At 39.9% G+C, this 16,560-nt stretch overlaps 1 protein-coding gene across 4 annotated transcripts in view; it reads right to left on the bottom strand.

Moving 5' to 3' along the window:
• slc6a9 (solute carrier family 6 member 9) overlaps window positions 1–16,560 on the bottom strand; it is a 99,527-nt gene that overhangs the window by 47,316 nt on the left and 35,651 nt on the right. Inside the window, exon 1 of one of the 4 annotated variants that reach the window (XM_074687986.1) lies at window positions 7,774–8,049. The exons of the other annotated variants lie outside the window; for them this stretch is intronic. Within the exon in view, the coding sequence (XP_074544087.1) occupies window positions 7,774–7,815 (42 nt within the window). The 5' untranslated portion in view covers window positions 7,816–8,049. Of the gene's footprint in view, window positions 1–7,773; window positions 8,050–16,560 lie in introns of those variants that run through there. 4 annotated transcript variants of the gene reach the window in all.

The raw sequence follows: 16,560 nt of genomic DNA, 5'->3' as shown, positions 1-16,560 counted from the left end.
ACAAAGAGGCTGTTAAGTGAAGAAAATGCAACACTTATGTTCATAAATATTCATAACCCTGGATAAGCACACATTATTTCCAAAATATACCTTTATCTTGTATTTAAGGAGAGTGACGTTTTGGGAAGGACAATTTGTTGGTGCATTTTTGCCATTTGCAGATTTAAAACAGGTTTCTTTTCCACAGCTTTATGCCTCTACTCTGGGTACAGTTTTGTCTGTTTTATATACAATGTATAGTGGCTATGAGAGTCTATTAATCCCCTGAGAATCAAACACAACCTAACTTACCTTTAAAGATGATTCTCATTATTTCAGAACAGCATTCCTGCATCCAGTAACTCACCCGCCTGAGTCTGACGTGGCTTACAGCCATTTCCCAGAGGAAGGCAGGTCTGAGCGCCCTACAATACCCTGGTTAGTTCTGGTCCATAATAAAGAGTTCCAGGAACTCAGATAAATGAATAACTACACTGTTGCACGGTACACTCAAAGTTCAAGGACTTTGAAAGCAACAACATCGTCATTATTTGTGTGCAAATACAACCATGGCTAGCTTTTGGGAAACTACACAAGTCACCTGGAAATTAAATAAAGCAACTCTGGTTTTGGTTTCTTCCTTGCATCCATTAGTCTTAACAGTTTTTTGGAATGGCAACAGGGTGATACTATACTGCTCATACTTCCTACTTTAATGGAACTTCTACTCATGTCAATCCTGGTGGCCCAAGGTTTCAAGTTGGAAAAAGTTGCCCTGTGTGGCTAAAGGCCTTGAGCAGGTCAGCCCTGTCTCGACCCTGACATTCTTGAGTAGGTTGTTTTTGCCCGAGGAGGGTAACTTTAGCTCCTGACCACTATGTCACCTCCCAACATGCACGTTTTACTTTCAACCTCTGATTACATGTTGCCAACTCTGATGTAAGGATTAGGCATACCTTATTCCATACTCCTAAACCTTAGGGCTGCTTTTTGTTTCACAGAAAGATCACCTCTTTTTAGATGTTGCATGAACCATGCCTAGCCAGGTGCCTCTTTAAGCAGCAATGAATGAGCAGTTGGAGCTGTTTCTGCTCAGTGTTGTGAAATAGGGCATGGTATTAAAGTAATCCGTGACAAACCTATATTTGTTTATTACGAATGTTTTGACTGCTCCGTCAATCCGGACATCCTCTTTATGTTTACTCTCCAGCCAAACAGAAACGGGACAGAACTAGCTCAATAGTCATAATAAGTTAATATAAGGTACTACAAGCTACAATAAATCACTGATCATTAGACCACACCAAGGTTTGCCCTCTTTAACTCTCAGTCATTCTCTCATTCCCTCTGGCCTTCAGCAGCTGTCTGAAACCTTCAGCCTTAGCATCCTTGTGTTAAAAAGCATCTTGTGATGGGTATACCACCACAATTTCACTAAAAAGTAACACAAGTAAGAAGGAGAAAACCTAAAACCTGAGGAACATCTAAAGAGGCTGTGGTAAACCATTTGATCAAGGAAGAAGTTTGTCACTTTTATTTATTTCCAAAGTCTAGTTTATACTTTAGCATTAAATCTTCATTCAACAGCAGACACATGTAGCCCTAATGTGCACCCCTAAAATGGAGCTATGTTCCAACACAACACAGACCACTATCCCAGTGATTCACCCACCAGATATCAAAACAATTTTCTGCTTTTGCAATATTTCTGGTGCTGCTGTCTTCACTAGTTCTGTGGATGTTTCCTCTCTGTTTCTCCTTTGAAATGACTGTGGCACGATATATTTTTATATTTTTTTAAAGCAGAGCATGTAGAAGAAAAGGAAACATGGGGAATGGTGAGCATAGAAATCACATTGCTAACAAGCCTTGAGTAGAGCACAATGGACAGTTCAGTGCAGGAGTAGCTGCATAGTGTTCATGACAGCATTATACCATTACAGCATCGCTACGATATATAGCCTTATAAACACAGAAGTAGCTTCAAGTCTGATTAAAAACACAGAACTACTAAACTCAATCAGTCGAAAGCTAAAAAATTAGCCACAAGTGTGAAAAATTATGGCTTTGATTGTTTACTCCTCAGTCCTCTCCTCCCCATGTGATCACCTCTGGCTACATAAAACTAGCATAGCGGTGGCTCAAGTCAAGACAGAGGCTTCATTTACACTGTCAGTCCTCTCTGTCTGTTACCTCAGTGTGTGATTTTTTCTCGCTTGGTCTCAATCATTCATACTGAAACAGTCCTCAAAAAAAATTGAGTAGCAGAGTGATCTTATATTTGGTCCATTAGTAAAGAGTCAAAGATCTAACCTGTGTATTTAGAGAAGAAATGAACACATGGATATTTAAAAAAAAAGAAAAAAACACAAAGTATTTGGCGTAAGTTAAGAGTTAGCAGACAGCACCTTTTAGCTTAGCTTAGCTTGAGAAAGCAGGTAAACACTGGTCTAAGTAACCCTCTCATCAGTCTTGAAGTGAGCTTTGGAGTAATTTGAGGTTTTCCTTTTCTTGTTGTCGTATCTACTGAGGCTAAAAGCTTAAAGGTATCCACTCTTTACCCTCAGGTAGGTTAACTCTGTTTAGCTTGCTAATTTTCCAATGACATTCTAAGCAATGAATAATATGAACACATCATCAAGTTATTATAAACCTGAAAATTCAAAATTAAGGCAGCAAAAAAAAACTGTTTCAGCAAGGCTTATTCAGTTATATGACTGGAACTTCTGGAACCAATAACATTCAGCATCTGAAACATATCAACACTTATTCTTTGGTGTCTTTAGTCGTCTTTATTAGTCTGATTCAAAATCCTGAGACAGTTTCAGATTTTTTTGGGTGGGCATGGGGTCAAAACTTTTCAATTTTCAAGAGCCTAGAGTTCTGTGTTTACCATACCATCCCCTCTGTTCTCACTTTGACACATGGGTGATATATCCTGAGTGCTATGCCATGCCAAACTGACTACAAGACAGCTAAATAAGGTCAGACTTGATCAAAAGCACAGTCTATCACAGTAATTTAACATAATATTAAGTCATCTGGGGGAATGTTTTTTTTTTTCAAATGAGGCGCAAAACTATAAGAAAAAAGTGTCAATTCTGAATTTTTCAGCTTAAACAATGTTATTAATCTATTCCTGAGTGAATTTAAAGGCTTCACACAGGTCAGTCAGATTTTAACGCACCAATGATCTCGTCTTGGGTTGATGCACACAGGAGGCGCCTTATGTTTCTCTGAACTCAATTAGTCCTCTTCTCAGTTACTGCTCTCTTTTCAGCAAACCGCTCAGCTGGTCAGCTCTTATTTACTTCCATGGATGGCTGTTATCCTTCATTAAATCGTGTCACTTATCAGTCAACCTTGCCATTCTTTCTCTATCCAACCGCACATGTAAAGTTGGTTTGCTATGATGTATTATGTTACAGAGAGCTTCTGCAAGGCAGCTGTGAGCCCGCAAGCTTGACTTAGTGAAGTCAGAGAGAGACTGATTGTTAGAGCCAACGTGGGGAGATGGACACACACACACACACACACACACACACACACACACACACACACACACACACACACACACACACACACACACACACGTTTCTTCTCTGTATCTATTTCTGTCTCCCTCTTCCACATGTGTCTTTTCTCCTGCTTGCTAAGCTTTGGTGCAGTGAGTAAACACAACTACTTTGCACTTCCGCTCCACAAACTGCAACACCTGCACCAGGGTAGATGAGTTTGAGTGCAAGTGTGTGTGTGTGTGTGTGTGTGTGTGTGTGTGTGTGTGTGTGTGTGTGTGTGTGTGTGTGTGTCTGTGTGTGTGTGTGTGTGTGTGTCTGTGTGTGTCTGTGTGTGTGCCCCTGCTGGGTTCCTATATTAGATACAGAGTAAATAGTTTTTTAGCAGCCGTAACATTGTTCATGTCATCTTTGGTTGTTTCGCGGTCACTTTAATTTAAAAACATCTTCTCAAATACTCCTCTGATATCATGAAACAGCACATGCTCTGTTCATCATGTTCCTACTAATGAGGGGTATTTTAGGAGAACATAGCATCACCGTGCTAAAGGGATACTTAAGCTGTGACAGCCTGCAGGGCAGACAGGCTAAATATGTCTCCATATGCTTTAAAGAAGACGGAAAAGGAAAAGGTAGGTGTTGGATGAATGCCTCTACAGCGGAAGAATTTGTACTTTTTTCGCACAACAGGCCCCATTAGCTCCCTGGCACGGCACTCTGTGATCCAGAAAATCTGCTTATATACAAAGAAATAATTTGGGTCATTCTGTTGAAGACATTCAGTTATTCAAGATTCAAAAATTACATAAATGTTCACTATCAAGTCTGGCGTTTTTATCGTACACGGGGATTGAAATATTGAATACTTTTTCACCACAAAAAGTCAAAGCAATGATAGCATTTCTTGATCGGATAGGACAATCTTATGTGACCTGATCTCTTCTTTCAGTGAAACCATGTCAGAGCTAATAACCAGCACTCACTTCGCAATTAGCAGACCCATCTGAACTTCTTATTACTCCAATTATTAGTGAAGCATGCCTTTAAATCACACATGACCTCAGACTATTGTCCCAACACGGGGAGGTCAATCTACCGCTGAGAAGAAAGATGTGACCCATGTAATGACAGAGGAAATGAAGGAGCAGGGCTGAGATTGGAGTGAGGTTTTCTTCAGTTATAAAGTGGTGAGGAGAGAGGATAAGGGGTTGTTTTTAAACAGAAGTATCCAGAAAGAGTGTACCAGATCGCAAGTATGTTTGCGGAGGAGTTCGATGCGAGACACCACGAGTTCCGAAACTTTCTGATAACCCGCTTGGCGTAAGAATACACTAATCAACCAATCCAAAATCATAATCAACAAAATCAAACAAAATAAAGGCCCAAGTCTGAAAAATTAGGCTACATATGGGTAAATAGTGCACTTCGGGGTCTTGTGGCAGAGAAATGTGGAAAACATCCAATATTTTCTGTTTGTGTGGTTTCAAACAAAGTTTAACTTTTTTTTTTTTTTTTTATTCTTACACTGAAGGTTGAAATAGTAAATTGCAAACTGATTTTGATTATGAAAGGCATTATGCAATCCCCAATCTGTGTTTTGCGACCCCTACTTTGGGAATCAATATGATACAGTAAGAGTACATTTGTGCAAGAAACAGAGGAAAATATATATATATATATATATATATATATATATATATATATGTATATATATTTCATTTATTATTTGGGACCAAAGTAAGCCATCATTTTTTATAGTAATTGGATTTGATCAAAACGTTTGAACTGTAGAGTTGTATACACTAATAAAATTAGGATCAAGTCATAACTAGGGTTTGCCCATCAGTTGATCTGCACAGGCTAAATCTGACGCTACAGCCTTTTTATTCTGTGCACCTGACAATTTTTTTTCCAAACCACAGCCTGACTGTCCACGCTAAAGTACATGTATGGGTTAAATGGTATTTTGATCAGCTGTTATTGAGATGACACACATTTTTCTTTTTATAGCCACTTAATTTTACTGTATTCTGTTTTTAAATCTTGCTTAAGTGCATCCATGTGTCCTGTGGGTTCTGCCAAGTTATAATGAAGCAGTTTGCCCAAAGTGAAAAAGAGGTTCTCCTGTCGGGCAAATTTGAGCGCATAAACATCCAAAAGGCTTAGGTGAGAGTTAGCACTGTATTATTCAATTTTTTCTTTTTTTTTTTAATTATTATTATTTTCAGCGCTGTTATTAATGTTCTTCAAAACTCAAATCATTAAAAAGTAAACACACTAAAATAGACTTTCTCTGTTTGATTTTGTATACACAGATAAAATAATAATTTAATATTTTTCAATTAATTAAAAGAGGACAGTACTCCATCAGTGGAGTGCTGTTTTAAAAAAGTGCCTAATGGCTTAGAACAAAGATAATTAATCTGCTTTTTTGTCATCTTTAAAAGTGACAAAAGCAATGACACATTAATAAATAAATAACCAACCTGACTCTCTTCCCAACAGGTTTCAATCCAACAAAGTTTGTAGTATCTTAAAAGTGACAAAATGTTCTGTATAAACTCTGTTTCTTTCTTCTTTTCTGCTTAGTGTCTTCTGAGGAAAATAAAGGAGCTACATGGAGTGAAACATGCAGGATAGGATTTTACTGCAGAATAATGTCTCAGTTTTGACATTTAGAATAAAACACTCCTCCAGAAGACTGCTGTGAAAAGGTACAGAACACATTTCAGTAAAGTTTACCAGAACGCCTGCTAACACGTCGCTGTCAATTTCTGACAACAACCATCAAATCCTACGACATGAAATTATAATTACGACAAAATGTCTACAAAAGAACAAATTCAGTTTGTCGCTGCTGTGCTGCCTTTGAGGGGGGGATTACATTAAAATTCATCAGAGATTTCTTTGATTGTAGACAATAATTAAGGACAAAATTTGCACCCTCATGCAGCCACAGTGTGTAATTATGCCTCCACACAGTCCTGTCAGTCAAAGCTTTGGATGAATACGTTGTGCATTTGTTAACAAATCTAAACAGACCAGAATCTGAGGATTAGCATGTGGACTGTGGCAGAGCTGTCTGTTGTGGATGATGCTTTGGGGATTGTTCTCTGTCTACACACATACCTGCATGTGTGGCCACATCAACCCACACTAAGCAAACACGCACACACAGCACCTGTGTTTCTAGTGCTGACACATGCGCACACACACACACTACACGCCTGTAAATATCTTCCACCTTTTCAACCTTCCACCCACAATCCATCCCCAAATTTTGCATTTTGAGCAGCTGTTGTGTTGGCGTGTGTGCTGTGTGCATATGCTACCTTATGTGTGTGTGTGTGTTTGCCTACAGAACTATAGCGAGCTGACTCAGCCTTGACAGTAGCAATCGGAAACAGGAGACAAGGACTTGGCTAACAACATAAGCCGGCAGCAAGGTCGGATGCACACACACACACAAAAACAAAGAAGCACACACACTTTTTGTCTTTACCTGCCATATTGGAATTAACAGTATATCTTATCTTGAACAGATCAGAGGATTTAATTGTTTCAAAGTGTTTCAAAGTCAGTCAACAGTTGAAGTTAGAAAGCAGAGCGGGATGTATGTGCCAAAGTGTGCGTTTAAAGCTGCTTGTTGGGGGGCTGGAGTGGGGAGGGGGCATAAATATCAGCCTTTTCTGGACACTTCTGCTTTTCCACTCTGTCACTCTCTTTCACACACACGGCGGACCGGCCCACTTCCTTACCAACCCCATCTCTCACAGTGCTGCCCGGACTTCCCACTGCAATTACTTATAAAAACTTTTCAGGGCCGCCACACGTGGTCTGGTTTTTAAAGAGCTGCGTCCCCCTCCTCACGTGGTGCGGGGGGTATTGAGTCGTCACAGACCCCCTGAATGATCACCGAAAAATAAGGCGGCGTAGACAATAGCTCGTCTTGATGAATTCAATTCTTTCAGGACCCTGTACCGTTGTCCAGGCAGCTCCGGGCAAAACAATCGTTGCTTTGATAGTCCAAGAAACACACACAGTTGCTCCTAGAAACTTCCTCTAACTACTTCCGAATCACGATCTAAAGATAATATACATCTCACCGGAACTTGGGATGCATGCACTTTTCTTTTTCTTGCAACTCTCCTCTCCAACTCTTCCAACAAGATGCTGCTGTTTTGTTAAGATGGTGTGAAGGTGCAGCTAATAAGACCAGAGACATCAGCAGCACACTGGTCCCCCCAAAAAAGCAAAAAAAATGACAGCATGAACTGACCTGGTCTGCGGTGGAAGCAGCAATGGTGTTCGAATCGGACATGGTTTGACGCTGTGACCCAGTGGTGCTTCTCTGCTGGCCACTGTAGGCTCCTTCATTCACACCTTGCCTTTCAGTTCCGCAGCGAAAGAGGGGGGAGAAAACACAGTATACCCTCCCTTTTGCCCTGGCTTGATTAATGCCTGAATTACTTTCACCTCATTTCATCTGATGGAGCTCTGCTTCCTCTCCGCCTCTCTTGCTCATTCGGCATGGTAGCCCACTCTCTCTCCCCCTATCTCTCTCCCTGACTCCCCCCCTCCCTTCCTTCCTTCTGTGATTCCAGCTCTGCCTTCCCTCCATCCATCCCTCCCTCCCTCTCTCCGGTGCTCTTACTTTTTACTCACCCCTCCCTCCTTTTCTCCTCTCACTCTTTCACTTTCTCCTTCTGTCCTCTTTTTCTGCCGTATTTCACCATTTCAGGAATATGCACCCTCCCTCCTTCCTTCCTTCCTTCCTTCTTCTCCGCTGTCCACCCCCCACTTCCAAACTCCCACCACCTCCCCAAAAAAGACACAGGAGAGATCCACAGTCTTTCCCCCTACCTCCACAATGAATGGCTCGTTGTCACTCCAGCACCTAGGCTGAATACAGAGCAAGTAAGCAGGAGAGAGGAGGGCTGATGGTGGGGGAGGAGGTGGTGTTTTGTGGGGGGGCACTGAACTTCTAGTTTAGCTGGCCTGAGTAAAGTGGGGGAGGTCTGGAGCACCCATGGGCTACAGCCAAGCTTTCCCTCTCTCCCTCACTCTTTCTCCCAACAGATTAAAGCTAAGAGACAAAAAAAGTGAGGAGCCCACAAGTGAGGAGCCCGCACGCCTTCCACCGGACCCCCAACCCCAGCCCCCCCACCCACCCCTTCTTTCTCTCTGTCTCTCTTATTTCTTCCGTTTGTTTTCATGGGCAGCTGCTGCAACTCTGCAGACCACCAACAAGTTCTCTTTCAGTGGCACTTGACTCTTCCAAATCCTCGTCCGTCTCTACACCCTGACATTGCCAATGTGCCCCCAATCCCTCAAACCCCCACAAACCCCCTACCAACCCTCTGCAGCGACACACCGAGAGGACAGCCGAGCCAAAGCCCTCCTACTCTGCCACGTCCACGACATGTTCACTGAGTTACACCCTTTCAAATTCAAGCGCTTCCCTCCTGAGCCTCTGTTTTGTTGTGCACATTGTTGTGCTTGTTTGCCACCATATGGCTAATGGCTAGCCCCAACAAAAAGAGTGAGGAGAAAGCTAGGAAGTGCATGTATGAAGGTGAAAGTACTTTCACAATGGGAGGTGCAATTGAGACATCAACAAAAACATCACTCATGCAGCATAAGGAGATGCTGTCTTTCACCGTGTCACTCAGTGTCAACCCTCTGACGGGATGTTGTGCGACTAATGTCAAAAGTTGACAAGCAACTGGCGTCCGGCCTAATGGGTGTTTGATAGCCGCAGACAATGACTGCTGCCGCTTGAGTGGAGGCCCTCCAGTTATGTTCAACATCAGAAGAGCAACGCAGACAGGATGCTATTCATTTGTCTATCAATTCAGAGGATTAGAATCTCACAGGGGATCCAATAAAGGAATCATTACCATATACCCGCCCTATTGAGAGCGCTGAGAGGAAGCACTGAGGGCAGTGAAAACGAGTGCTGCTGACAAACAGTCACACATGTTGACACATTTATTACAGACAAACCATTGTTTGAGATCTACTACTGCCTCTCTTCCTGGGGTGTTGGGTTTCTTCTTTACAGGCTTCTTTTTTTCTCTATAGTTGTTTATCTCTCCAAAAAATCTAACAAATTTGAGTCTAAGTTTGTTTAACTATACATTTGAGTAGTTACATTTAAAGAGGGTTACAAGCAAAGTGTACTCAGGCAAGGCCAATTAGTGTTGTTTTTAGCTCATGGCCATACCTTTATCTATATACGTGCGTAAACAAATCTCCAGAAAAGGTATAAAAATGGTACAAAATGAACAAACTAACTTTAGGGTCATTATGAAAGAAACATTGACACTAACCCAGAGCTCATTTGAAGCAGATTCTCAAACATTAAAATTACCTCTTCCATGTGTCTAACTATCAAATGTAAAATTAAAATATCTGAATATTTTTTGTTGATTTCTAACCCCCAAACACCACATTTAGTAAAGATCAAGAGGATTTATTGGATATAAACAACACCGTAATAGAGCCAGCATACAAACTTAAAAAAAAAACTGTAGTTCTGACACCAATCAGTGTGAGAAAGCCCTAAGTTGTGCTTCTTTTTTGACAGTTTCTTATTTTGAAGGACCAAACCTGTTTCTGGAGAAGGTGGGAACCCCAAACTGAATGAGACACTCACTTTCTTACAGACGGTTGGAAAAGAAAATAAGGAGGAATACTTTGCGTTATGTGGCTATGACTTTAAAAGTATGATCAGTTTAAGGGATTATAAAAACTGCCCAGTTGTTATTCTGTGTGACAAAGTGCTATTCAGTGCTCACCATACAGTTACTTCAGATAAATTCATGTGAGAATAAATGGAGGAACACGACTTGACTTGAAAAGAGATGAAAAGACATGAGAAGAGATTAAATGAGACTGTATGAGATGAACTGTACTAACGCTAAAATGTGTCTTGGGTAAAAAGACACACAACTCAGCGCGACTAAAGACAGTATAAGCACTGAAAATTCACGAGACAGCAAATGTAAAAACAATCAAGAAGAAGAACTTATTATTCTTTAAACTTTTTACTTTTTTGTGTCCCCAAAGCTGATCATTCTTTTTTTTTTTACTCTCGTTACAAATGTCTATTAACATCAGATGGCCTTCCGACAAAACCATCCTCTTTTATTCAGCATTCATGAAAACACTGCAATTTAGGGATCAGTATCTTGCTCAGAAGCTGGGATTGAACCCTCACTTTCTAATTATGAGAGACTCTTCCACTACTCTACAGCAGCCCAAATAAAAGTATGGATCAAATACTCAAATTAATATACAAAACCCCAAAAAATTTTAACCTAAAACCTCAAAAAGTAAAACTGGGTTCATGTTGGACGGATTGATCTGGGATGGGGTCGACTGGGGGTTTAACTCACAGTTTAATTGAGGTTAGAGGGAAGAACAGCTTATATCTGCTGCTATTACACTTATAGACTCTGTAATGTCAGCCTAAAAGTTCATGGGTACACTCAGTATCATTAACAACAACAAAAGAAAGCTTCTATAAAAGGCTTCTTAATGGGTGTTTATACCACTAGAGGAATGTGGAACTAGTTACACATCATTACTTTGACAACCCATCCTAAGCCTACAAGTTGTGTTTTCTCTGTTGACATCCACTTTGTTTGTGGACAGTTTTTCTGACACAAATTTTCCTATAATTTTCAGAACAAGGGATATTTTTGCAGTGATGTCTTTAAAAATCTGTTGTTACTTCTTAAAGGTAGTGTTTCAGCGCTAAGAAAAAAAAGCTTCTTAAATTCACATTTCAAATGCATGCATGCGTGTGTGTCAGTGTGTGTGTGTGTGTGTGTGTGTGTTTTGCATCAGTTACCAAAAACTCATTATGAAGTTTGTGAGGACAAACACATCCTAAAATGAATGCCTGTTGTGGCTGCAGCTGGCTGTTAGTAGAGGGGGATGGACTTATTTGGTTAACTAATCGCTCTATTACGTGAGGTCATTTAACTCTAATTAGGAAAGTTTGGATGCTACAGCTGATAATAACTCCAACTTGTTTTAACCTCTTTTTTTGTCCTGTGCTTGCTACATTGATAAAATGTCATGCATACAGGAGATTACCGCTGCACTGTGAAGGCACTGCAGCTCAACAGTGTTACTGACACCAAGAGCTTGAACTGTTCTCACACCTCACTCCCAAAGTACACCTCCACATCCACCCACTGTGTACAAGCAGGTCTTTATTTCTCTCACAGAGATGCTTATTAAGTGCTGGAGGACTTAAATGAATCATACTCTGATGTCGGTGAGGTGAGATTGGTTCACTTTGGGTCTACACGGCTAAATAGAATGACTGCTTGAGGATTAATAAAGATCACCTGGAGCAAAGCTCGTACAGTCTCTCGTCATAACTTACACAGAGCCACTTTAAAAAACCTTTATCAAGATGAATATTTATGCCTTTATTCTGCCTCTGTATGAAAAGGTCAAAAGAACACACATTATATCCCATCAGGAGAAATGTGTAAGGTATGGGGTGTAAAGCCTGCTTTATGTCAGTGATCATCCAGCAGACACATGTTTTCTCAAAGAATCCAACTTTGGCAGCATACAGTAGTACTGTCTAGTCTTGAAGCTCCAAGGAGGTCAAAGGTCCTAAGGAGCTTTATTATATTTCCCCCAGGGATTAGCAAGTATTTCTGATTCTGACTATTGTACAAAAAGATCTCAAAGTGCCTAAAGTCTCCATTTACATAACATGCATTCTACAGCATCTACAGCTGACAGAAAAAGTTAATATGGAAATGCATTAAAAAAAGGCAGTTCCTTGAGTGACCACTTGGGGCTGGCTCTGAAAGTTAGTCAATCCTTGTTAAGCCTCAAATACAAATTTCAAACATTACAGCAGAGTTAAACATGTTTACTGCCTGGTAGGGCTGGATATGACTAAAACAATTTACCTGAAGCAATACTAATGCTCTCACATTGGTACTGGCTCCTGAACAAAATTTTGTATACCAATGTTATAACACCATTTTTTTTTTTTTTTAAAGAAAACTAGATTACACATTATGCTACAAATCCTGAGTTTTATTTTTCAGCTTTAGTATTTTTCCACTCTGAGCAGATTTCTTGCATAAAAAAGTAAACAGAAAATAATTGACAGTGCAAAAGAACAGGTCAGTGTACACTGAGTACACCGTAAATGTGTTTATAACAATAAATGAACTTTCTTCTATCAGCCATTTTTTTTTTCTTTTTGAATTGACAAAATAACAACCCCTCTCCTTTATCCAGGCTTATGACCCAAAAGAGACCCAAAAGAGGCAAGTATAAGCACGATTCATTTGTACGCAGCTTCGAGAGACTGTCATGAGGAGGAGGATAGGGTACCTTTTACATTTCAAATGATACGTTACCAACGTCCGGTACCTGACAACTAGTATGGGTACTCAGAGACACCAATTGGTGGTAGTAAATGATATTGTTCAATAATAAAATATCAAGGTTTTTTTTTAATTTAACATATTTATTTCTCAATATATAAACTTGCAATGCTGTTATTGTGTCCAGAATGGAAAATCGCCTACTCTTCCACTTCCTTACAATCACAAGGATGTGTTTAGGTACAGAAATATGGTACAGCTTGATTTGACGTGAATCGGTACTCAGTACTACAGATGAATTTCGGTCGGTACCAATTAAAGTATCTAACTCAGTACCCATCTCTCAAGGAGGGCTTGTCTGCTTCTGTGGGTTTTGGGTAGGGCTCAGTACTCGCCGCTCACTGAGAAGCAGAGGGTGCTGGAGATCAATACATGCTTTCACATCAGTCTCCAAACTCCAGAAAAGTTGCTAGATTTGTTGTGATTTGCTTTTTAGAAAAAAAGGCACTGGAGGGCTCTGAAAAGTCGCTAAATATAGCATCATGTAATGCTACAGCCATCAGATCTTGATCACGTGATTAACTCTTTGGGGACCAAAATTTGCCACAGAAAATTAGGCCAAAGCATTTCAGTTGGTACTTAAGTTCAGTACCCAGGCCTACTTTCTGGTAAAAACATATTTTTGGCCAACAAACCAAATCCACCAGCAAAAGTATTCTTTTTGAATGTAAACTGTGTGGCTTTACAAAATGAAGAGCTACATCCACACTCTCAGTTTTTTTCTAAATGGACCTGAAATTAAATGGATCAAACAAAATCCTTATTAACAACAGACTTCTTTATGTTTTACTTCAGAGACCTGATCCCTCAAGAGCTCAGGATATGTACAGTCATCAACAGAAGGTACTATAGAATGCACTGTCTTCAAAGCCATTTAGATGGGAATATGGATAAAAAAAATAGAAAGTAGAAAATTACAGTTGTCAAACTAAAAAAAAAGAACTAATCCTTAAATCATGCGTATGATTGCAATATGCACAGCGTGGGCTGCAAGTATTCCAATTGGGGGGAAAATTTCTTGACTTTTAACACAACGAATATTTTAAGTCAGTAGAAGACTTATTAAAGAAAACAAAGTAGCAGTAACTCCATCTAGCATTAACACCCAACGTCTTCAAGTTCAGTGGAGCCAATTTGGGAACTGAAGTAACTTTAACAAAACAAAGCACAGTGACGGCAGTTAACAACAAAATACAACACTTCATGACCCACTCCTTCCAAGGTACAAAACAAAGGATTCTTAACAAGTATGAATAAGTATTTAGACTGACAGCTACTTTCTTTCCCTATATGATGTGATGTCTCCATACAACCACAGTAGGCGTAACATCAATAGCATTAGTTTTTCCACAGACACATGGACTCCTGACGATAGTTGATGACAGTGTCTGGATGAAGACTTGAACGGGGATTTAATTTTGTTATGAAGAATGCCCCTCACTTTTGAATCTTTTTTTTTTTTTTTCAAAAAAGACAGATGTTCATACTGGGATAAATTAACATCAAGGCAATACATTTGGCCAATGTCTGAAGGCAGGGCATGTTAATATATGAAGTCACTTAGACTGTTTCATTTGGTTGTATATCAAAACTAAGAAATGCAAACAATTTATTATCAGTCCATATGCTGAAGTATCTGCTCAATTTTCAAGAATTCACTTTGCAAAGTTGGCTACAACAATAACCTTATGAGAAACTGGCCTCTAATTCGCCATCTAAAAGTCAACTTCATGTTGCAGCTTAAGACCCTCAGCTCTCTCTCCAATCCCTATTTCAAAAAGGTGTGACCCGAAGTTAAATAGTTTGTGAGCTAGCAGCTTTGCATGCTAACAAGGCCACAGCAACAGAAAAGAGCAGAGAGACAAACAATCGCTGGGCCACGAAGCAAAAAGCTGATAAGGTCAGAATGGATTACCCAAGACTTTCCTGTCAACTTCCCAAGCACATGCCAACATCTATTACAGCTAAACCTGAGGCCAAACACACCTATTGATCCAACAGTCCATCGCTTTACTTTAACATACAACAACAACAGCAGAGCAACAGATGTAGGCTCATAACAGCACAGAGAAAGAGAGCATATAAAAATCCCACCTGTGAGCCTTTTTTGTCTGACTCCCTCTAAAGCTGCAGCTCTGACAAACCAACATCCTCACTGATGACCGTGACAAATTAGCAGTAATTTGGAGATTAATGCAGCCTGGTTCCTTAAATTTCTGTCCTGGGCTCTCTCTAACCGTAGCTTTTAATCAAGCACGTAATAGAGTTTGCAGCAGGTACACCCGGTTGTTACTGAGGCAGGTTGAAGTTAAGTAAATGCTAAAAATGTAACTAATACCCCAGAAACTCAGGTTGAACAGCTTTTAGAGAAACTGAAATCATGTCCTTATTTCACTTTTAGGGTCCACTTTGCTCAGTTCACACATGACTTGATTCATTATATGTTGGCAGAAGTCAAACTTTGGGCTCAGCAGGGTATCAGAGTGTAACTGTCCACATGGCTTCTGAGTGTGGATGCCAGAGGTTGTTTTTGTATTGATGTAGTTGGAGCAAAGTGCATTACATCAGGTGTTGATGTGGGGGTGTAATGCATGAGCACACTGATGCTTAGACTGGAAGCTTGTTGAAATAACTGTCTTTGCTGTGAGGTTGACACAGCATACAGTACATCATAATTACAGCAGTGTTCCTTGTATTCATGACAAAAGCATTTAACTGGTTTGCCAATGGAAACGATGTGTGATGTAGCCAGGATCATTCAGTTTGCAGGTACCTGAAATGGAGCGGTTAAAGCTGAAGTCAAGTGATGAGCACATCAATAATTCTGGCATGTGAAGCCTTGTTAAAAAGTTGTTTTAATCATTTATCATTTTATTAAATCGAAATAATAAATCATGTGTTCCAGGTTTCTAACACCTTGATCCTAAATGATAACTTTCAGATCAGAGCCATCAAAAGTTTAAATTCCCCATATGACATTAGGAGTACGGGCCAAAGTTGAACTGGTACAAAGGTGTTTTGAGAAGAGATGTCCTTTGAGGTAGGGGTGGGAACAGGGCCAGCAGAGGAAACAGAAAAACAGTGACAGAAACGTGAAGAAACTAATCTTCTTTACTTTGAATTCCCATTTCATGTGATTCTCTCCATTTTCAAAGAACTCTTATCTGTGTGGACAAATAAACTCATATCGCTGAACATGAAAGCTCTGTCTCTCACAGTCTTTTCTTTTATGAGTTCAGAAAGTTTTGTGTCCAAAAGGCCAAACAAACATGATTAATATTCACAGAGGAATCAAAAACCAAGCACACTGCTGTTTCAAATATAACTCTCAGTTTTATACTCAGTGTTTCTTTCTTTGCGTCTCTGTACACAGTTTGAAGGTGATGCCTTAGGGACGAGTGGGCCTGTCCATCTGTCCTGGGCCTGCAAGGGCTGTTTTTTTATTGTCCTTAACCAGAAAAAACTGGAACAAACTCCATCTGACAAAACCATTTTTTTGTGGTTTGAATAAATTTGAAGAAACTCTTTTAAAATATGTAAACATCACATCATGTGACAAACATTAACTATTTTCAAGATAAGTTTTTGACATCTGTCCAAACCAGTTCAGACTTCAAAACAGTTTTCAAACAAAC

Source organism: Halichoeres trimaculatus, unplaced genomic scaffold (genome assembly GCF_033239565.1).
Source record: "Halichoeres trimaculatus isolate MK-OKI-2021-1 unplaced genomic scaffold, fHalTri1.1 fHalTri1_scaffold_15, whole genome shotgun sequence".
Classification (NCBI taxonomy): domain Eukaryota; kingdom Metazoa; phylum Chordata; class Actinopteri; order Labriformes; family Labridae; genus Halichoeres; species Halichoeres trimaculatus.
This window is presented reverse-complemented; position numbering and strand designations above follow the sequence as displayed.